Genomic DNA, 22,548 nt, shown 5'->3' with positions numbered 1-22,548 from the left:
AAAGCAAGTGCAGGATGGTTTATGAGGTTTAAGCTGCGACAGTGTCTTCACATTGGCGAAGCATATTACAGAAAATGAATTTGTTCCATAACAGATATTCAATGTAGATGAGCCTTGTCTATACTGGAAAAAGATGCTAGACTGTTCATTTATATCCAAAGAAGAAAAAGCTATGCCAGTCTTCAAGGTTTTAAAAGACTGTTTGACCCTTATGTTAGGAGGAAACTGTGCAGGCGACTTTAAGCTAAAACCGCTGCTAGTGTATCACACCCACGAATCCATGAGCACTGAAAACATCCCCAAGGCATCTTTTCCAGTAATTTGGATGTCAAATCAGAATGTTTGGGTGACGTGAAATTTTTGAGGATTGGTTCTTCAGCCACTTTGTACCAGCAGTGAAGAAGTACTGTAAGGCAAAGGGTATCCCATTTAAGTTCCTCCTTATTTTAGACAATGTTCCTGTCCACCTCCTTCCCAACACCACCTCTCAACCGATGGACCAGGGAATCATTGCCATATTCAAGTGCTACTACATGAGACATACACTACGCCAGGCTGTTACTGCAACACAACTAGATGACGGCATCACACTCTGTGACTTCTGGAAGGCATACAACATTTCCAAGGCCATAATGAACGTAAGCGCTGCTTGGAATGAAGTTCCAAGCACCGGAATGAACAGCATTTGGAAGAAGCTGTGCCCTCAGTGTGTTAAAAATTTCAAGGGCTTTGACAAGGTTAACAGAGGAGAAAAATTTAATTTCATTATTTGAGGCATGCAAGTAGCCTTTGATAAATGATGAGTTGATGGAGCTTCATGTACAGCAGCACCAAGAAGAAGAAACTCCAGAGGTAGAGCCGTGTCGCTTTACTGTCAAGAAAATGGAGCAGGCCTTTGTGCACATTGAGAAAGGTCTCAAATTCTTTGAAGATGTGGATCCCAATGCTCACCCCTTTGTACAGAATATGTTGGGGGATGTCACAACGTTTTGGCTCTGTATTGGCTCATCCTAGATGAAAAGATGAGCAAGAGTATTCAGGGCACTCTAGACCAATTTTTGAAGTGAGTCGACACTCAATCTCAATTGTCTGCTATCGATGAGAATTGGCCATCAACATCTTCAATGTAACCTCCTCCTCTAACTTCTACGTCATTCCCAGTGAGCAACATTGACATCACTTATGTAAAATTTTTTCTGAATTTTTTTGTTTTGTTTTTAATTTAGCATTAATAAACTTAATGCATTTCACGGAAATACTTATTAATTGTTTATAGGGGTCTAAATTGTTTTTAGAGGTTTTTCATTCTAAGTCGTTTTTCTCTAAATTCTTGCCTTTTGGAACCAAGTATTGACATAGCGTGAGGTATTACTGTACTACATAGTATTAACAGTTAAAATGTGAACAGAACATTCCATCAGTTGAGCAAATCAAATGTGGAGTAAGTCATTTGAAATAAAATTGTTCAGAAATTCATCTGGAAGCTTGAAAAATAAACTAAATCCTTTGAGGAGAAGGTTGCGGAGTTAAAAAATGTAACAGTGTTACAAATTACTTGATGAAAACAACAACAGAATTGAAATAAGAAAGTTATCAGTCAAGCATCTGGCATGAACTCTGCAATGACTGTATAAAGAAAATGAATAACTGTCCACAATACCTTGTTAAGGCCTGAAAAGAAGCATAAGCCTCATGTGACTCTTTAGGGCCATGGTTGTTAGGTGGGCTGTGGAAGAGTTAAGATTTTATGTTGAATCTCTTTAAATTTAAGCACAAGGTTAGATCTTAAAAGAAAATCTGATTAATTCATTTGTATTACATTGTTTATGTATTTAAAAAATCCATTTCCTTTTTTTTTTTGTCATTTACATAGACATGATGAAAGCAAAATAAGGAAAGCATATTTCAGGCTTGCACAAAAGTACCATCCTGACAAGAATCCAGAAGGAAGGGTAAGATTCTCACTTAATGGAACACCGAGCTTTAAACACAGAAAGTTAAAAAATTCTGTGACATCAAATTACGTTTTTCAGACAATAAAAATATACTCTGCTATAATGTAATTTGATCAACCTACCAGTTTATCTATTTCTATTAATGTGAGGTATTCAGTGCCTTCAATGCATTGAATCCTCAAGTAAATGACTAGTGATATGTAAGGTAGTGGAAAATCCAACATATTGTCTTATATCTTTTTGCCTTCAAATGTTGAGGCAGAATTACTTTTCTTTTTTACTTCTTTGAAGTTAGCATTTTCAGATTAGTACTGAAATCTAGTATTTCAAGATATTTGCGTTATACTAACTTTTGAAATTCATACTACTTTTTTGTTTACTCAAAAAATGTACAGTTTATCATTTGAAATTATGACCACTAAAGATTCAGCATTTGTAGAATATATCTGTAATGGGAAAGCATAATTTTTTTTCAGATAAAATTTGACTTTTATACTCACCATTTTCAGAAATGAAAAAGCTTGGTGAATACTTGACTTTTTTATGATGCTGAAGGGTAACAAAATTAAATAAAAAGTTGACAGGCAAATTAACTAGACAGTTTGTTAGAGATAATCTACTGACTTCTACTAGTAATAATTGGTGTTTACCCTAGAAAATGTTTATTAGCAGCTGGCACTGGTTGATGAGCAAAGTGCCACTCTTACAGAGGTGGTATAAATAAATAATTAAATGATAGTACAAATAAATCAAATCACACAATGTGAGCAACTTCTTTTTGCAACAAAAACAGAATTCACAATGTACCAACAATTGTATTTAAATGAATCCCACAAGAAAAGGCATGCATACAAATTTTAAAATAAATCACATGTACAAAATACATGCTTACACAATTTACAATTCAAATCTTTAATTGAATCACCTTTTCTGTCTTGTTATAATAAGTATGAGGTATTGTTTGCTTTGTTGCAAGTTAAATTTTTAAGACAGTCTGAGAATTGCAACAATGCACGTGCTTTGGAGAAAAGAGGGGATCACGTTATTGCCTTAAGACAGTGTCAGATAAATGGCATGAAACAACCTGCCAATAGTTTTAGATGGAAGGCATGTCACATTTAAAGATAGCAGCCCCTTAAATCTTGTCAGTACCTATGGGTTGCTGGACCGGTGATCAATATTACTGGCTGGTGCACCCACTAATTTCAATATTAGGGCAAACACTAATCATTATTACAAACCTCATTATCTTGTTATTTTGCTATTTGGAGGGTGTTAATGTTAAATATGTTTTTGTTCCTTTATCAGGAAATGTTTGAAAAAGTCAACAAAGCTTATGAATTTTTGTGCACAAAATCTGCAAAACATGTTGATGGACCAGACCCAGAAAATATCATTTTAATCCTTAAAACGCAAAGCATACTTTTCAACAGACACAGAGAAGGTAAATATATGCATATAATACAATAGCTGCAATATATACTTGAATCAGTGTTGTTCTTAAAGTGTGAAACTGAAGTATGATTAATCATGCATTCCAGCTGTAGATGTAGATGTAAAGGCTATGGGTAGGCTTCCTGTGCTGTCAGAATACAGTTTTGCATACTTAAGGTGTGAATAAAGATTGCTGATAAACACTTATTTTCACTTCATTTTATTTCTTTTTCATATGCTGTAGTTGTTTTAGGAATTTTTTTGTCTTTTTAAATATTGTCTTAGAAACAGTCTACGTAAGCCTTGTGAAATTTCTTGAAAAAAAAATGTTTGAAAAAGTAAGTTTTTTGTGTCTCTCTCTCTGAGATCTCCAACCATACAAGTATGCAGGATATCCAATGCTTATAAAGACCATCACAATGGAGACCACAGATGATCAGCTCTTTTCCAAAGCAACCCCTCTGCTGCCTGCTGCTGCTGAGCTGGCCTTCCACACTGTTAATTGCTCAGCTCTAAATGCAGAAGAACTGCGACGTGAAGATGGAATACAGGTTAAAACTTTTTTTATGTAGTGTAAACCTAACATAAAAGTTTATCCCTAATGTTTTATCACACAAATATTTTTAAGTTTTTAAATTTACGACAGTTTTTTCCATTTAATTTTGATTCTGATGTTTGAGTAAATTCTGACATAAGGAAAGCAATTAGGAAAAAAACAGATTTGTAATACTTTAAACCTTTCTTATTACAAGGTGTTACAAGAAGCTTTTTCTAGATGTGTAGCTGTGCTTACTGCAACAAGCAAAACTGATGATATGGCAGTACAGGTAAATTTTACTTTTTCCCTTATATTAGATCATTACTTTTTTTTTTTAGTTTGGTTTAATTCTAATTTAGTTCCTTGAATGTTCATCGGTTTAAATTTTGTTTTCCTATAAATCTAAAAATTCCGTAGTGGTTGGTAGTTTTAGCTTTTCTTTTTTAATTGTTAATAAAAGAATTAAAAATAGGTGAATTACTCAAAGCAATGGAAAAGCAATAATTACTCTACAACCCTATTATCTGTAAATGTGTAAAATTATATGTAATTGCATGTTTCACTATTCTTGATGTGGTGACTTAAAAAGCAAAATGAACTTGACTTTGTCAAGTGATCTTATATGACAGTTATTTTTGTTCTAGGTTTGTGGCCATGTTTGCAGATGTTACAGTGTTGCAGCTCAATTTGAGGAATGCAGAGAGAAAATTGTTGAACTGCCAAGCATCATCAGGGATCTCTGTAGAATTCTGTATTATGGAAAGGTAGTTCATTGTAATTACATTTGCTCATTTCCAGATACATGCATTACCACAGTATTTATTGTACAATAATTAAACACACACTGACATAAACAAAAGATTAAAAATGAATCATATAATTGAAAGAGTTAAGCATAAATAATCTTCATCTACTCTGTTACTCTTGGATGATTATGAAATGTTTTGTTAGTGTGAATGCCACAGAGGAATTGCTTTTGTGAATGTGTTATGAATGGTGATTTTAGAAACAGAAGTAATTAAATTGTATGCATTACAAATTAGGGGTGGCGCAGTGGTAACGCTGCTGCCTCACAGTTAGGAGACCCGGGTTCGCTTCCCGGGTCCTCCCTCAGTGTAGTTTGCATGTTCTCCCCGTGTTTGAGTGGGTATCCTCTGGGTGCTCCGGTTGCCTCCCACAATCTAAAGACATGCAGGTTAGGTGCATTTGCGATCCTAAATTGTCCCTAGTGTGTTTGTGCCCTGCAGTTTTCTGTTCCCTGGGGATTTGTTCCTGCCTTGCGCCCTGTGCTGGCTGGGATTGACTCCAGCAGAACCCCGTGACGTTGTTTTAGGATATAGCGGGTTGGATGATGGATGGATTACAAGTTAGATTTTTGTTAGTATTTTGATTGAAAGATCAAGAGAATTAACAATAAAGGGCATTTTTTCACAGCCATATTTGCTCTTCTTTATCAACGGTACCTATAGCGGTGGGCACTTAAATGTGTTTTCCATGTTGTAATGTTTTTTTATATATATATCTATATCTATACTAATAAAAGGCAAAGCCCTCACTCACTCACTCACTCACTCACTCACTCACTCATCACTAATTCTCCAACTTCCCGTGTAGGTAGAAGGCTGAAATTTGGCAGGCTTATTCCTTACAGCTTACTTACAAAAGTTTCGAAATTCTACGCGTAATGGTCTTAACTGGAACCTATTTTTCTCCATATACTGTAATGGACGTTAGCCCGATGGCCGTGGGGGGCGGAGCTGCGCGTGACATCATCACGCCTCCCATGTAATCACATGAACTGACTGTGACCGCAGTACGTAGAAAAGAAGGAAGAGCTCCCAACAATAAAACAGCAGAGAACCCGTGGATTAAATAAAAAGGCTGCTTAGTTGGCGAAGCAAGGAAAAACGACAGCACAGTGGAGAAGCTGTGTAAACGCTGCTTCACAAAAAAACAGCAGAGCACCTTATATGGGTAGGCAGTCAGCCAAAGAAGAGAATCAATAAATAACTATAATCGTAATAAAGGAACAAAAAAATAGCGGAGAGCCCGCAGATTAAATAAAGGAAATGGGTATCTGAACAGTAAACTAAGTCTAAAATAGCTACACAATAACTATAACAATCATAATAAACGAACAATAAAACAGTAGACAACCACAAAGCAAGGAGAAAGGACAGACTTCAACCAATCATATTTTGAGTTGGTGTCAGTAGGGCCCTTTAGCAGGCGTACGGCAACGTCACCATATTCAGACCCATTGATTGGATAGAAGCCAATATGAGGAAGTCTACGACGCCATTGAACGCACCATAAACGCTCCGAGCGAAAGATCGTCGCGTGCACTACGGACAACTCCATGGCAGGATTCTGGACACTATTATTTGCCAGACACAGACCAGATTTCAAGACCATGAAAACCTGATGTTTGTCATGCTCGTCGAGCCCCAAAACTTTCGGGAATACAAGAAAAATTTCACGCATGCAGCCTTCTACACTTTAACACAACAGCCACGGAACACTTTTGGATCTGTCTCGGCTAAAAATGGAACTGACTGTAATGTATGCTATGGATGATTTTGCAGGAAAACCTCCCACTGATCTCCTTGACTTCCTTCATCAGAAAAATCTGAATGAGAGCATGGTGCGGCTGTTCACATTGGTATATTTGGCGGTGAGCATTCCCGTGTACACTGCTTCTGTCGAGTGGACATTTTCAGCCCTAAGCGAATTCAAACTTATGCCAGGAATACCACAGGGCGGGTTCGCCTTTCACCATTAGCTTCGATGGGGATAGAAACTGAGGTTTTGATGGAACTGAAGTGCTCCGATAATCCGTACGACAGAGTAATTGAACTGTTTTTGAGGAAAGAGAGGACGATGGATTTTGTTTACAAATAATCCGAATTTTTGGTAAAATGTTGCGATTTTCCTAAATGACATTGCACGTTTATGAGTTATTATTGATGTTTTTTATGTGTGTCTCGGCTGTGGCTGCAGTAGAAAGGAAGTTGTTCATCCCTAGTTTATCTATAAAATAAGGGCATTTATTGTGGCTACAGAGTATATATATATATATATATATATATATATATATATACCCCGATCTACATACTGTCAAATAAACGAAACACACGCCATGGTGCAACATGAGAGGCTTCGCCTCTAGCGCTGACGTCTGAGGTTTGATTCCCGAGACGGGGTGCAGTGAGTGTGTACGCCTGATGAGCCCAGAATTAGGGCAAAACACGTGCCGCGTATTGTTTGCATTATTTGACAGTAAACTATTTCAGTATATTAAATATATATAAATCAGCGCTTCCCGATTCATTTTACCCTCGCACCCCCATGGTTTGAGAAGAAGTATGAAAAAATAGATCACCAATTGAAGCTTTATGAATAATGGATACTTTATTCGCCATCAATAATTATTTTGGTAAAGCCATACTCAGTGTGATCCTCCTTCCATGTTCAAATTTTTTCGCGACTAGCCATGATTAAATGAACGATAAAAAAGTAAGAGAGAAGTGAGGGTGACATATCCAGTCAGGCAGGCGACAGCTCAATAGCTTGAATTTGGATATAAGTAGGTTCTATTTAGTCGAAAGAAATATCTTTGGTAGGAATGTAAATTGAATTTACTCTTTAAATTTCTATGGTGAAGAAAAATTTATGCAATGCTGACTAAATTTACCCTTCATTCATACCAAACATATTTCTGTCGACTAAATAAAAATTACTTATATTTAAAATTTAAATAGAACTTGAGCAGATACGATACTTCATAATACCCACGTAGCACTACAGTAAGTGCACGTAAGAGCAAGAGTCATCCGTTTTTTTTTCTTTTTCATTTTTCTTCCATGATGGATTCTGGCACCCCCAGCAACAGCTGCTCGCACCCCAAAGGAGATATTTATATATATATATATATATATATATATATATATATAGATATCTGTATAGATATATAGATATAGATATAGATATATATATATATATATATATATAGATATATATATAGATATGACAACAACACTCATATCAATGACGAAACAATTAACATTAACAATTGTGTTACGTTATTTTTAAAATTTTTCCTTTTCTTTTCATAACTTCTTTAACACACTACTTCTCTTGGCCTTGGTATTCTGCTAGTATATATATATAAATTCTGCAGGGTACAGAATTGCTAATAAAAAAGTCTTCAATTTGTTTCATATATTAAACAATAAGCAGCAAATTAAATATTTAAGTGCTTTAAATTTGTAATACTTTTGCTGTACATTAACTATTTTCATTTGATTGTGTTATGGATTTTTACTTAATATTTTTGTTCTTTTTAATGTTTGCTTTTCTGTATATTAATTACATGTGCTTCCAGTTTTACCAATAGAGCAGAATTTGCAAATATTCATTTAAAAATGGAAGTGCTACATTAATCAAAATTATATAAGTTCTGCAAATCAAATAGATACATGTAAAACAATTTTTCCAGTCCTGGTCTTACCCATACATAAGAATATTCCTCTTTTTATTTGTAATGTAATACATTTTAACCTGGTGGTTAAGGTATGGCCAACTAAAGACTGTACAATATTTGTAAGAGTTCCTTCATTCCCAAACAGCATGTAAAAAGTTTGCAGCAATTTTCAAAAATTCCAGTAATAAGGGGAAATAGTTCCAAGAAATTATGGCATGTTTCCTTATCTAATAATAACCCAAACTAACAATCTGGTAGAGCTGTGTGGGGCATAAACTGACAGATATGTGAAAAACCACTGATGTTACAAATATTTAAGGCTTACCAAAAGAAATAAATTACTCTATTAAGGACTGTTTTCTTTTTTGTTAGTATCTGAACTGTAACAGTCTGAGAACTTTATTAGTTGAAATTGCATTGTGAATAACTTTTTGCAATTAAAAGATATAATTTTTCCTCAAAGGATATTTCATTATAATTGCTAATCCCTAAATTTTGCTTCCACCTTGCACCAATATTGTCATTTGAGACTCCAGCCCTTTGTAAAAGTATATTGGAATAAGCAGGTTAAAAAAATAGTGAAACCTTTATGTTTATTATTATTAGAACATACAGTGTATCCGGAAAGTATTCACGGCACATCACTTTTTCCACGTTTTGTTATGTTACAGCCTTATTCCAAAATGGATTAAATTCATTTTTTTCCTCAGAATTCTACACACAACACTCCATAATGACAATGTGAAAAAAGTTTACTTGAGGTTTTTGCCAATTTATTAAAAATAAAAAAAATGAGAAATCACATGTACATAAATATTCACAACCTTTGCTCAATACTTTCTCGATGCACCTTTGGCAGCAATTACAGCCTCAAGTCTTTTTATGAATATGATGCCACAAGCTTGGCACACCTATCCTTGGCCAGTTTTGCCCATTCCCCTTTGCAGCACCTCTCAAGCTCCATCAGGCTGGATGGGAAGCGTCGGTGCACAGCCATTTTAAGATCTCTCCAGAGATGTTCAATCGGATTCAAGTCTGGGCTCTGGCTGGGCCACTCAAGGACATTCACAGAGTTGTCCTGAAGCCACTCCTTTGATATCTTGGCTGTGTGCTTAGGGTCGTTGTCCTGCTGAAAGATGAACCGTCACCCCAGTCTGAGGTCAAGAGCGATCTAGAGCAGGTTTTCATCCAGGATGTCTCTGTACATTGCTGCAGTCATCTTTCCCTTTATCCTGACTAGCCTCCCAGTTCCTGCCACTGAAAAACATCCCCACAGCATGATGCTGCCACCACCATGCTTCACGGTAGGGATGGTATTGGCCTGGTGATGAGAGGTGCCTGGTTTCCTCCAACGTGACGCCTGGTATTCACACCAAAGAGTTCAATCTTTGTCTCATCAGATCAGAGAATTTTGTTACTCATGGTCTGAGAGTCCTTCAGGTGCCTTTTGGCAAACTCCAGGCGGGCTGCAATGTGCCTTTTACTAAGGAGTGGCTTCCGTCTGGCCACTCTGCCATACAGGCCTGATTGGTGGATTGCTGCAGAGATGGTTGTCCTTCTGGAAGGTTCTCCTATCTCCACAGAGGACCTCTGGAGCTCTGACAGAGTGACCATCAGGTTCTTGGTCACCTCCCTGACTAAGGCCCTTCTCCCCTGATCGCTCAGTTTAGATGACCGGCCAGCTCTAGGAAGAGTTCTGGTGGTTTCAAACTTCTTCCACTTATGGATGATGGAGGCCACTGTGCTCATTGGGACCTTCAAAGCAGCAGAAATTTTTCAGTAACTGTCCCCAGATTTGTGCCTCAAGACAATTCTGTCTCGGAGGTCTACAGACAATTCCTTTGACTTCATGCTTGGTTTGTGCTCTGACATGAACTGTCAACTATGGGACCTTATATAGACAGGTGTGTGCCTTTCCAAATCATGTCCAATCAACTGAATTTACCACAGGTGGACTCCAGTTAAGCTACAGAAACATATCAAGCATGATCAGGGGAAACAGGATGCACCTGAACTCAATTTAGAGCTTCATGGCAAAGGCTGTGAATACTTATGTACATGTGATTTCTCAATGTTTTTATTTTTAATAAATTTGCAAAAATCTCAAGTAAACTTTTTTCATGTTATCATTATGGGGTGCTGTGTGTAGAATTCTGAGGAAAAAAATGAATTTAATCCTTTTTGGAATAAGGCTGTAACATAACAAAATGTGGAAAAAGTGATGAGCTGTGAATACTTTCCGGATGCACTGTATGTCCTGTTCACCTAGATTCTGTAAAATAACATCAAGTTGAGATTAGAAGATCCCTAAAGTCTCACTCTCAACCACACCAATTGGCAATTCATTCCATGTGTCTTTAGTTCTTTGCATGAATAAAAACATTTTAACATTTGTTCAAAATTTGCCCTTAACAGGTTTCTGTGTCCCCGTGTTGTATTTTAAATTAACTGGTGGGATCCACTGTACTAGTTTCATTCATAATTTCATTCATGTCACCTCTTAAATCTCCATTTGCGCAAACTGAAAAGGTTGAACTCCTCCAGTTTCTCCTCATTGCTCAAACTGTCTCTTTTATTTTTTCTATTAGTGAGAGACAATGTTTGAATTAAAAATGAAAATATCATAATTTTATATCCTCTGTACTGTTGGAGCTTAATTTTGACACTGAAGAGTTTTTTTAATGTGATCAGTTAACAAAGTGATTGCATTACTTTGCAGATTTTTGCAAATTGCAAATGTTACTGTGATGTATGGCAATTGATGCAAAACATTTATGTTCAAATACAGTACTATATATATATATATATATATATATATATATATATATATATATATATATATATATATATATATATATATATATATATATACACACAGTGGTGTGAAAAACTATTTGCCCCCTTCCTGATTTCTTATTCTTTTGCATGTTTGTCACACAAAATGTTTCTGATCATCAAACACATTTAACCATTAGTCAAATATAACACAAGTAAACACAAAATGCAGTTTTTAAATGATGGTTTTATTATTTAGGGAGAAAAAAAATCCAAACCTACATGGCCCGTGTGAAAAAGTAATTGCCCCCTAAACCTAATAACTGGTTGGGCCACCCTTAGCAGCAATAACTGCAATCAAGCGTTTGCGATAACTTGCAATGAGTCTTTTACAGCGCTCTGTAGGAATTTTGGCCCACTCATCTTTGCAGAATTGTTGTAATTCAGCTTTATTTGATGGTTTTCTAGCATGAACCGCCTTTTTAAGGTCATGCCATAGCATCTCAATTGGATTCAGGTCAGGACTTTGACTAGGCAACTCCAAAGTCTTCATTTTGTTTTCTTCAGCCATTCAGAGGTGGATTTGCTGGTGTGTTTTGGGTCATTGTCCTGTTGCAGCACCCAAGATCGCTTCAGTTTGAGTTGTGAACAGATGGCCAGACATTCTCCTTCAGGATTTTTTGGTAGACAGTAGAATTCATGGTTCCATCTATCACAGCAAGCCTTCCAGGTCCGGAAGCAGCAAAACAACCCCAGACCATCACACTACCACCACCATATTTTACTGTTGGTATGATTTACTTTTTCTGAAATGCTGTGTTCTTTTTACGCCAGATTTAACGGGGCATTTGCCTTCCAAAAAGTTCAACTTTTGTCTCATCAGTCCACAAGGTATTTTCCCAAAAGTCTTGGCAATCATTGAGATGTTTCTTAGCAAAATTGAGATGAGCCCTAATGTTCTTTTGCTTAACAGTGGTTTGCGTCTTGGAAATCTGCCATGCAGGCCGTTTTTGCCCAGTCTCTTTCTTATGGTGGAGTCGTGAACACTGACCTTAATTGAGGCAAGTGAGGCCTGTAGTTCTTTAGACGTTGTCCTGGGGGTCTTTTGTGACCTCTCGGATGAGTCGTCGCTGCGCTCTTGGGGTAATTTTGGTCGGCCGGCCACTCCTGGGAAGGTTCACCACTGTTCCATGTTTTTGCCATTTGTGGATAATGGCTCTCACTTTGGTTCGCTGGAGTCCCAAAGCTTTAGAAATGGCTTTATAACCTTTACCAGACTGATAGATCTGAATTACTTCTGTTCTCATTTGTTCCTGAATTTCTTTGGATCTTGGCATGATGTCTAGCTTTTGAGGTGCTTTTGGTCTACTTCTCTGTGTCAGGCAGCTCCTATTTAAGTGATTTCTTGATTGAAACAGGTGTGGCAGTAATCAGGCCTGGGGGTGGCTACGGAAATTGAACTCAGGTGTGATACACCACAGTTAGGTTATTTTTTAACAAGGGGCAATTACTTTTTCACACAGGGCCATGTAGGTTTGGATTTTTTTTCTCCCTAAATAATAAAAACCATCATTTAAAAACTGCATTTTGTGTTTACTTGTGTTATATTTGACTAATGGTTAAATGTGTTTGATGATCAGAAACATTTTGTGTGACAAACATGCAAAAGAATAAGAAATCGGGAAGGGGGCAAATAGTTTTTCACACCACTGTATATATACTAGCAAAATACCTGCGCTTCGCAGCGGAGAAGTAGTGTGTTAAAGAAGGAAAGAGAAAGAAATGGAAACATTTTGAAATTAACGTAACATGATTGTCAATGTAATTTTGTCACTGTTATGAGTGTTGCTGTCATATATATATATACACTGCTCACAAAAATTAAAGGAACACTTTAAAGAAACACATTAGATACATCAGATCTCAATATGAAGTTGGATATCTATACAAATAACGACAGGGCAATGTCTTAGGAACAAAAGGATGCCAAGTCTTTTAATGGAAATAAAAGTTTTCTGCCTACAGAGGGCTCAATTGTGTAGACACCCTAAAATCAGAGTGAAATGAAGATGTGGCAGGCTAGTCCATTTTTCAAAAACTTAATTTCTGCTACTCAAAATGCTTTTCAGTATCTTGTGTGGCCCCACGAGCTTGTATGCATGCTTGACAACGTCGGGCATGCTCCTAATGAGACGACGGATGGTGTCTTGTGGCATTTCCTCCCAGATCTGTATGAGGGCATCCCTGAGCTGTTGTACAGTCTGAGGAGCAACCTGGCGGTGCCTAATGGACCGAAACATAATGTCCCACAGATGTTCTATTGGGTTTAAGTCAGGGGATCGTGAAGGCCATTCAATTGTTTCAATTCCTTCATCCTCCAGGTACTGCCTGCATACTCTTGCCACATGAGGCCGGGCATTGTCGTGCATTAGGAGGAAACCAGGACCTACTGCACCAGCGTAGGGTCTGACAATGGGTTCAAGGATTTCATCTCGATACCTTATGGCAGTCAGAGCACCATTTCCTACGCAGTAGATGTCTGTGTGTCCCTCCATGGATATGCCTCCCCAGACCATCACTGACCCACCACCAAACCTGTCATGTTGAACGACGTTGCAGGCAGCATATCGTTCTCCTTGTCTTCTCCAGACTCTTTCACGTCTATCACAGCTGCTCAGGGTGAACCTGCTCGTCTGTAAAAGTACAGGGCCAGTGGCGGACTTGCCAATTCTGGTGTTCTTGAGCAAATGCCAGTCGAGCTCCACGGTGCTGGGCAGTGAGCACAGGGCCCACTACAGGACGTCGGGCCCTCAGGCCATCTTCATGAAGTCTGTTCCTGATTGTTTGGGTAGAGACATTCACACCAGTGGCCCTCTGGAGGTCATTCTGTAGGGCACGAGCAGTGCTCAGCCTGTTCCGCCTTGCACAAAGGAGCAGGTATGGCTCCTGCTGATGGGTTGAGGACCTTCTACGGCCCTGTCCAGCTCTCCGAGAATAACAGCCAGTCTCCTGAAATCTCCTCCATGTTCTGGAGATTGTGCTGGGAGACACATTAAACCTTCTTGCTGCAGCACGTGTGGATGTGCCATCCTGGAGAAGTTGGACAACCTGTGCAACTTCTGTAGGGTTAAGGAATCGCCTCATACTGCCAGTAGAGATAATTACTCAAGCCAAAACTAGCACGAGTGGAAAACCAGCCAAAAAGATCAAGAGGGAGAAACTTGAAATGACCTCCACATGTAAAACCAGTCCTGTTTTGAGGGTTTTCTAATTGTTGCCACTTTAGTGCACCTGTCGTTAAGTCCATGAACACCAATACAGCTGAAAGTGATTAACAATGACCTCAGCTGCTTAACCAACCAGAAAATTATCAGACAGGTTTAATTGATTTCATGCCAGGCCCAATAAAAAAGTGTTCCTTTAATTTTTGTGAGCAGTATATATATATATATATATATATATATATATATATAATATATATATGCAAAATACCGTGCGCAGCAATGTCGTGTGTTAAAGAAGTTATGAAAAAGAAAAGGAAACATTTTAAAAATAATGTAACATGATTGTCAAAGTAATTGTTTTGTGTATTTGGCAGCAGCGTCACAAAGTTGTTTTCATCTAGCTGCATCAGAAAATGTACCACGTCTGACACGCCTCCTTTTTACTGTTTTCTCACAGCTTGGATTGCTGCTGTCATAATGGGTTTGAGTCTACATATATATATATATATATATATATATATACATATCTTCATATCTACATATATATATATATACATATCTTCATATCTACATATACATATATATATATATATACATACTTATCTACATCATATATACACACACATACAGTACATACATACACACACAAATTATATGTGTGTGTGTGTATGTATATATGTATGTATGTGTGTGTGTATGTGTATATATATATATATATATATATAATGTAGATAGGTGTGTGTGTGTGTGTGTATATATATATATATATATATATATATATATATATATATATATATATATATATATATATATATATATATATATATATATATATTGTGGCCCCGGGTGCGAAGCGGATGTCCCAGGGTGCCGTGTTGGACCCGGGGCATAGTAGGACCCTCACCGGGACGTGCTGCCCTTTCGGTTGTGCGCTTGGACCCGCGGTCCTCGCTAGCGGTGGGGCACTGTGGCCCCGGCCGGGCTGGAGCCCGGCGGGACGTAGGAGGGCGTGAGGAGGGCTTGTGCCTCCTCCAGACCGCGAGGCGCCCGTCCTGGTTCTATTGGGAGCCACGGGTCGAGGGCATGGAAGCCCTACCCTGTAGGGGCCCGTGGTTACCGCCAGGCGGCGCCCGACGCCGGTTAATCCGTGTGGCCCTCGGCGGGGTGGAGCCCGCGGGGCGCTTAGAGGACCGGAGGAGGGCGTGTGCCTCCTCCAGACCGAGTGGGGGCGTCCGTCCTGGTTAGACAGGGGGCCTCGGGTACAGGGCTTTGAAGCCCAGCCCCGTAGGGACCCGTGGCCACCGCCAGGCGGCGCCCGGTGCCTAATTATCCCGGAGCCCGCACTTCCGCCACACCAGGAAGTGCCGGGGAAGATTTGTGTGGCACCGGAGAGCTGCCAGGAAGACAGCCGACACTTCCGCCACGCGCAGGGTGGCTAAGGACGGAACACCTGGGGCTCATCCGGGAGCCTTATTTAAGGGGCCGCCTCCCTCCAGTCATTGGTGGAAGTCGGGAGGAAGTAGACGGAGCTGGAGAGAGGACAGGAGGCGGCCAGGACAAAGGCACAGAGACTGTGGGCCCTGGACTTTGGGGGATTCAGTGCCAAGGGCTGGGGTTGTGTGAGTGCGTGACTTTTGTATTATTGTACATAGTGTAAATAAACAGTGTGTGGAGCAAAATATGTCGTCCGTCTGTCTGTGCCGGGCCAGCGTTCACAGTGGCGTAGTCGGCAGGATGCTCCGCCTGGTTCAAGGCGGGACCTGTGTTATTAAATCAAAATATTCTGTGAACGCCCGCGCAGCAGCGGACCCCACACACTGGCCGCGAGCGGCCCGTGCTCAACCCCGCGGGAGCGTTTCGCCCCAGAAACCGCCACCGGACAGCGGAATTGCTTTCCCCGGGTGCGGAGGAGGACCCGACATCGCCGGAGCGCAGCGGGCTCCAGTCGCGCTGTCGAGACAGACAGCCAGGCCGGCGTGGCAGCACAGAAGGCCACACCGGCGGGGCCTCGCAGGACGGGATCCGGGAGGTAAGTGCCCTGCCCTGCATTCATCGGCCCCTCGGGGTCGGTCTTACCTTCATTTCTACAGGGAGGGACGAACCGGATCCGCGTCCGTGGCAGGAGCACGCGCCACGGGCTGTCGCCAGCTGGCGGCGACGCGGCAGTTAAGAAGGCTGCGGAGTCGGAGCCGCTGCGGCTCAAGGAATCGCCGCAACACAACGCGGCGAAGAGGCACGTCTCCGCACTCAGAGCAGGGGAGGCAAGATGGCCGCGGGCCGGAAGTCCCGCCCGCTGACAGGCACGGGATTGGCCGGTGTGTCTTGCGTGCCCGCCGATGATTGGATAGAGGCGGGCCCAAGGAACGCCAGTCTCGTGCCAAACCGAGACCCGATTGGGCCAGAGGGAGTGGCCCAGAGGAAGCAGGCGTCGCGTGGAGCTGATGGACAGGTAAGCCCACCGACGTCTGTCTCTCTCTCCACCAGCGGCTCGGCGGTGTCGGAGGAATCCTTCGCCCGCCAAGCCGTCTTTGAGGAGTTGCTGCGTGTTCTAGTCGCCAGTGCGAGCAGCTGATGGAGAAGGCGGTCGCGGGAGTGACACCGCGTGAGACGGAGGAACGGGCGCGGCGCTGGAACCGGAGGCAGGCAGAACACGGCGGGAGTGGTGAGTGTTGCCGTTCCCGTAAAGCAAGTGGGGAGGTTTGCCGAACATGGCTGTGACCGCTTACGGACGATCAGCTCCAAGTAAGCAACCTCCCGACAGCAGACGCCGCGGTGCAGACGGCTAGCGGGAGGAGCTCGAATATGCAGGGGCTGGTAGGATCGGGGCTGCTGAGTGCCCTGGGTCCTAGCGCCCTGCGCCCAAGCCTGCAGCTGTCTCCTGTCGCTCTGCCTGGACGCAGACGGGGCTGGATTTGAGCTTTCGCTGTGCTCAGACCCAGACCGTCAGCGCGTCCAAGAAAAGAAGGAGGAACCGAAGGGTGAATGCCGGTTCCTCCGATAGGAGAGGGCGCGGCGCTGGGTGCGCGCGTCAGGAGAAGGGCCGTCCTCTGTGTCTCCTCTTCAGTCAATGAAAGAAAAACTCACAATGGTCACAGAAATAACTTTAATCTGACAAAAGTAATAATAAACCAGGGCGTGGCTAAGGACGGAACACCTGGGGCTCATCCGGGAGCCTTATTTAAGGGGCCGCCTCCCTCCAGTCATTGGTGGAAGTCGGGAGGAAGTAGACGGAGCTGGAGAGAGGACAGGAGGCGGCCAGGACAAAGGCACAGAGACTGTGGGCCCTGGACTTTGGGGGATTCAGTGCCAAGGGCGCTGGGGTTGTGTGAGTGCACGTGACTTTTGTATTATTGTACATAGTGTAAATAAACAGTGTGTGGAGCAAAATATGTCGTCCGTCTGTCTGTGCCGGGGCCAGCGTTCACAGTGGCGTAGTCGGCAGGATGCTCCGCCTGGTTCAAGGCGGGGACCTGTGTTATTAAATCAAAAATATTCTGTGAACGCCCCGCGCAGCAGCGGACCCACACACTGGCAGCGAGCGGCCCGCGCTCAACCAGCGGAGCGTTGGCCCCAGAAACCGCCACCGGACAGCGGAATTACTTTCCCGGTGCGGAGGAGGACCCGACATCGCCGAGCGCAGCGGCTCCAGTCGCGCTGTCGGAGACAGACAGCCAGGCCGGCGTGGCAGCACAGAAGGCCACACCGAGGCGGGGGCCTGCGGCAGGACGGGATCCGGAGGTAAGTGCCCTGCCCTGCATTCGCGGCCCTCGGGTGGTCTTACCTTCATTTCTACAGGGAGGGGCGAGGCGGATCCGCGTCCGTGGCAGGAGCACGCCCGCCCGCGGGCTGTCGCCAGCAGCGGCGCAGCGGCAGTTAAGAAGGCTGCGGAGTCGGAGCCGCTGCGGCTCAAGGAATCGCCGCAACCACAACGCGGCGAAGAGGCACGGCTCCGCTTTTCGAGCAGGGGAGGCAAGATGGCGCGGGCGGAAGTCCCGCCCGCTGGACAGGCACGGGATTGGCGGTGTGTCTTGCGTGCCCGCCGATGATTGGATAGAGGCGGGCCCAAGGCGCCAGTCTCGTGCCAAACCGAGACCGATTGGGCCAGAGGGAGTGGCCCAGAGGAAGCAGGCGTCAGCGTGGAGCTGATGGACAGGTAAGCCCACCGGCGTCTGTCTCTCTCTCCACCAGCGGCTCGGCGTGTGTCGGAGGAATCCTTCGCCCGCCAAGCCGTCTTTGAGGAGTTGCTGCGTGTTCTAGTCGCTCAGTGCGAGCAGCTGATGGAGAAGGCGGTCGCGTCGGGAGTGACACCGCGTGAGACGGAGGACGGCGGCGCTGGAACCGGAGGCAGGCAGAACACGGCGGGAGTGGTGAGTGTTGCCGTTCCCGTAAAGCAAGTGGGGAGGTTTGCCGAACATGGCTGTGACCGTTTACGGGACGATCAGCTCCAAGTAAGCAACCTCCCGACAGCAGACGCCAGCGGTGCAGGCGGCTAGCTTGGCAGGAGCTCGAATATGCAGGGGCTGGTAGGATCGGGGCTGCTGAGTGCCCTGGGTCCTAGCGCCCTGCGCTCAAGCCTGCAGCTGTCTCCTGTCGCTCTGCCTGGGCGCAGCGGGGCTGGATTTGAGCTTTCGCTGTGCTCAGACCCAGACCGTCAGCGCGTCCAAGAAAAGAAGGAGGAACGAAGGGTGAATGCGGTTCCTCCGATAGGAGAGGGCGCGGCGCTGGGTGCGCGCCTCAGGAGAAGGGCCGTCCTCTGTGCGGGCAGAGGAGATCCCTGGGCGGCTGGGCGAGCCGCCTGCGAGCGGTGCCCGCGGACAACAGGCGGGCGGGCATGGAACCTGCGACGGAGGACTTCAGCAGGCAAGTCAGGGGCTGTCGGAGGGGGCAGGAGCACTGCGGGTACGGAGACCGGCAGGGCACTCGGGCTGAGTGTCCTGGCAGTGCTTCTGGCCCTCTTTTCCTTTTCCACAGGCCCGAAGCCCGGCGAGTGCTGAGGACGGCGTCGTCAGGGACCTGCCCTCCTGAAGCGGGCGCTCGCTGGGGGGCTCCCGCCGAGAGGCCAATAGTGTCCCAACTGCGGGGAACAGCGGGCGCGGCGGCGCAGACCACAGGGGCGTTTGCGCCCGGCGGGGTGCCGAAGAGCGGATGTCCCAGGGTGCCGTGTTGGACCCTGGGGCATAGTAGGACCCTCACCGGGGGCGTGCTGCCCTTCGGGTTGTGCCGTTGGACCCACGTGTCCTCGCTAGCGGTGGGGCACTGTGGCCCGGCCGGGCTGGAGCCCGGCGGGGCGCCAGGAGGACGTGAGGAGGGCTTGTGCCTCCTCCAGACCGCGAGGGGGCGTCCGTCCTGGTTCTATTGGGAGCCACGGGTCGAGGGCATGGAAGCCCTACCCTGTAGGGGCCCGTGGTTACCGCCAGGCGGCGCCCCGATGCCGGTTCATCCCGTGTGGCCCTCGGCCGGTGGAGCCCGGCGGGACGCTTAGAGGACCGGAGGAGGGCGTGTGCCTCCTCCAGACCGAGTGGGGGCGTCCGTCCTGGTTAGACAGGGGGCCTCGGGTACAGGGCTTTGAAGCCCAGCCCTGTAGGGACCCGTGGCCACCGCCAGGCGGCGCCCGGTGCCTAATATCCGGAGCCCGGCACTTCCGCCACACCAGGAAGTGCCGGGGAAGACTTTGTGTGGCACCGGAGAGCTGCCAGGAAGACAGCCGACACTTCCGCCACGCAGGCGTGGCTAAGGACGGAACACCTGGGGCTCATCCGGGAGCCTTATTTAGGGCCCTCCCTCCAGTCATTGGTGGAAGTCGGGAGGAAGTAGACGGAGCTGAGAGAGGACAGGAGGCGGCCAGGACAAAGGCACAGAGACTGTGGGCCCTGGACTTTGGGGGATTCAGTGCCAAGGGCGCTGGGGTTGTGTGAGTGCACGTGACTTTTGTATTATTGTATATTAGTGTAAATAAACAGTGTGTGGAGCAAAATATGTCGTCCGTCTGCGTGTGTCCGGGCCAGGTTTCACAATATATATATATATATATATATATATATATATATATATATATATATACACACACGTGGACAAAATTGTTGGTACCCTTCAGTCAATGAAAGAAAACTCAAAATGGTCACAGAAATAACTTTAATCTGACAAAAGTAATAAAAAATAAAAATTCTATGAAATTTAACCAATGAAAGTCAGACATTGATTTTCAACCATGCTTCAACAGAATTAATAAAAAAAAAAACTCATGAAACAGGCCTGGACAAAAATGATGGTACCCCTAGAAAAGACTGAAAATAATGTGACCAAAGGGACATGTTAATCCAAGGTGTGTCCACTAATTAGCATCACAGGTGTCTACAATCTTGTAATCAGTCAGTGGACCTATATATAGGGCTCCAGGTAGTCACTGTGTTGTTTGGTGACATGGTGTGTACCACACTCAACATGGACCAGAGGAAGCGAAGGAAAGAGTTGTCTCAGGAGATTAGAAAGAAAATTATAGACAAGCATGTCAAAGGTAAAGGCTATAAGACCATCTCAAGCAGCTTGATGTTCCTGTGACTACAGTTGCACATATTATTCAGAAATTTAAGATCCATGGGACTGTAGCCAACCTCCTGGACGTGGCAGGAGGAAAATTGATGACAAATCAAAGAGACGGATAATACAAATGGTAACAAAAGAGCCCAGAAAAACTTCTAAAGAGATCCAAGGTGAACTTCAAGCTCAAGGAACATCAGTGTCAGATCGCACCATCCATCATTGTTTGAGCCAAAGTGGACTTCATGGGAGACGACCAAGGAGGACACCATTGTTGAAAACAAATCATAAAAAAGCCAGACTGGAATTTGCCAAACTACATGTGGACAAGCCACAAAGATTCTGGGAGAATGTCCTATGGACAGATGAGACAAAATTGAACTTTTTGCCAAGGCACATCAGCTCTATGTTCACAGACGGAAAAATGAAGCATATCAAGAAAAGAACACTGTCCCTTCTGTGAAACATGGAGGAGGCTCTGTTATGTTCTGGGGCTGCTTTGCTGCATCTGGCACAGGGTGTCTTGAATCTGTGCAGGGTACAATGAAATCTCAAGACTATCAAGGGATTCTAGAGAGAAATGTGCTGGCCAGTGTCAGAAAGCTTGGTCTCAGTCGCAGGTCATGGGTCTTGCAACAGGACAATGACCCAAAACACACAGCTAAAACACCCAAGAATGGCTAAGAGGAAAACATTGGACTATTCTAAAGTGGCCTTCTATGAGCCCTGACCTCAATCCTATTGAGCATCTTTGGAAAGAGCTGAAACATGTGTCTGGAAAAGGCACCCTTCAAACCTGAGACAACTGGAGCAGTTTGCTCATGAGGAGTGGGCCAAAATACCTGCTGAGAAGTGCAGAAGTCTCATTGACAGTTACAGGAATCGTTTGATTGCAGTGATTGCCTCAAAAGGTTGTGCAACAAAATATTAAGTTAGGGGTACCATCATTTTTGTCCAGGCCTGTTTCATGAGTTTATTTTTTAAATAATTCTGTTGAAGCATGGTTGAAAATCAATGTCTGACTTTCATTGGTTAAATTTCATAGAATTTTTATTTATTATTACTTTTGTCAGATTAAAGTTATTTCTGTGACCATTGTGAGTTTTTCTTTCATTGACTGAAGGGTACGTGTGTGTATATATATATATATATATATATATATACACACATGCATACAAACATACACACAGGTATATATATGTATGTGTCTATATGTGTGTGTATAGCTTTGGTCACTGAGTGCAAGGGAAAAATAATAAAATATAGTCTATAAGTTATTAAACAGTAAAACATTAACGTTTTAAGAAGTACAGTTACATTGTGCACTACTGGAGTGGTTGCGGGTAAACTACATTTTAAAGACTGTGTAACACAACAGGTAAGTAGAACTAACAGCAGCTAAAATGTATATGGATCATCTCTCGATAGTAGATCCCTTTTGAAAGGCTACACGACGGCTGTGGTATAGAAATTACATTTTCTATGTGAACGTTCAAATTTGTGCCTCTGGTAATGTGCCTTACCGGCAATTAAAGAAAATTATTTTTGTGTTCTCTGCAGTGTTAAGAGAGAAAGGCTTTGGTTTGGGATAAAAGGAAAAAA

The 22,548-nt window shown here is 43.6% G+C and overlaps 1 protein-coding gene across 3 annotated transcripts in view; it reads left to right on the top strand.

The window, feature by feature from the left end:
* Positions 1 to 22,548, top strand: part of LOC120529567 (dnaJ homolog subfamily C member 13) — a 301,442-nt gene that overhangs the window by 227,815 nt on the left and 51,079 nt on the right. For all 3 annotated transcript variants that reach the window (XM_039753466.1, XM_039753464.1, XM_039753465.1), the window contains 5 exons: positions 1,874 to 1,952; positions 3,264 to 3,399; positions 3,756 to 3,940; positions 4,142 to 4,216; positions 4,572 to 4,691. In XM_039753466.1, the coding sequence (XP_039609400.1) occupies positions 1,874 to 1,952; positions 3,264 to 3,399; positions 3,756 to 3,940; positions 4,142 to 4,216; positions 4,572 to 4,691 (595 nt within the window). The remainder of the gene's footprint in view (positions 1 to 1,873; positions 1,953 to 3,263; positions 3,400 to 3,755; positions 3,941 to 4,141; positions 4,217 to 4,571; positions 4,692 to 22,548) is intronic.

This window comes from Polypterus senegalus, chromosome 5 (genome assembly GCF_016835505.1).
Source record: "Polypterus senegalus isolate Bchr_013 chromosome 5, ASM1683550v1, whole genome shotgun sequence".
Classification (NCBI taxonomy): domain Eukaryota; kingdom Metazoa; phylum Chordata; class Cladistia; order Polypteriformes; family Polypteridae; genus Polypterus; species Polypterus senegalus.
Note: the sequence above shows the minus strand (reverse complement) of the source record. Positions and strands in the feature narration are given on the sequence as shown.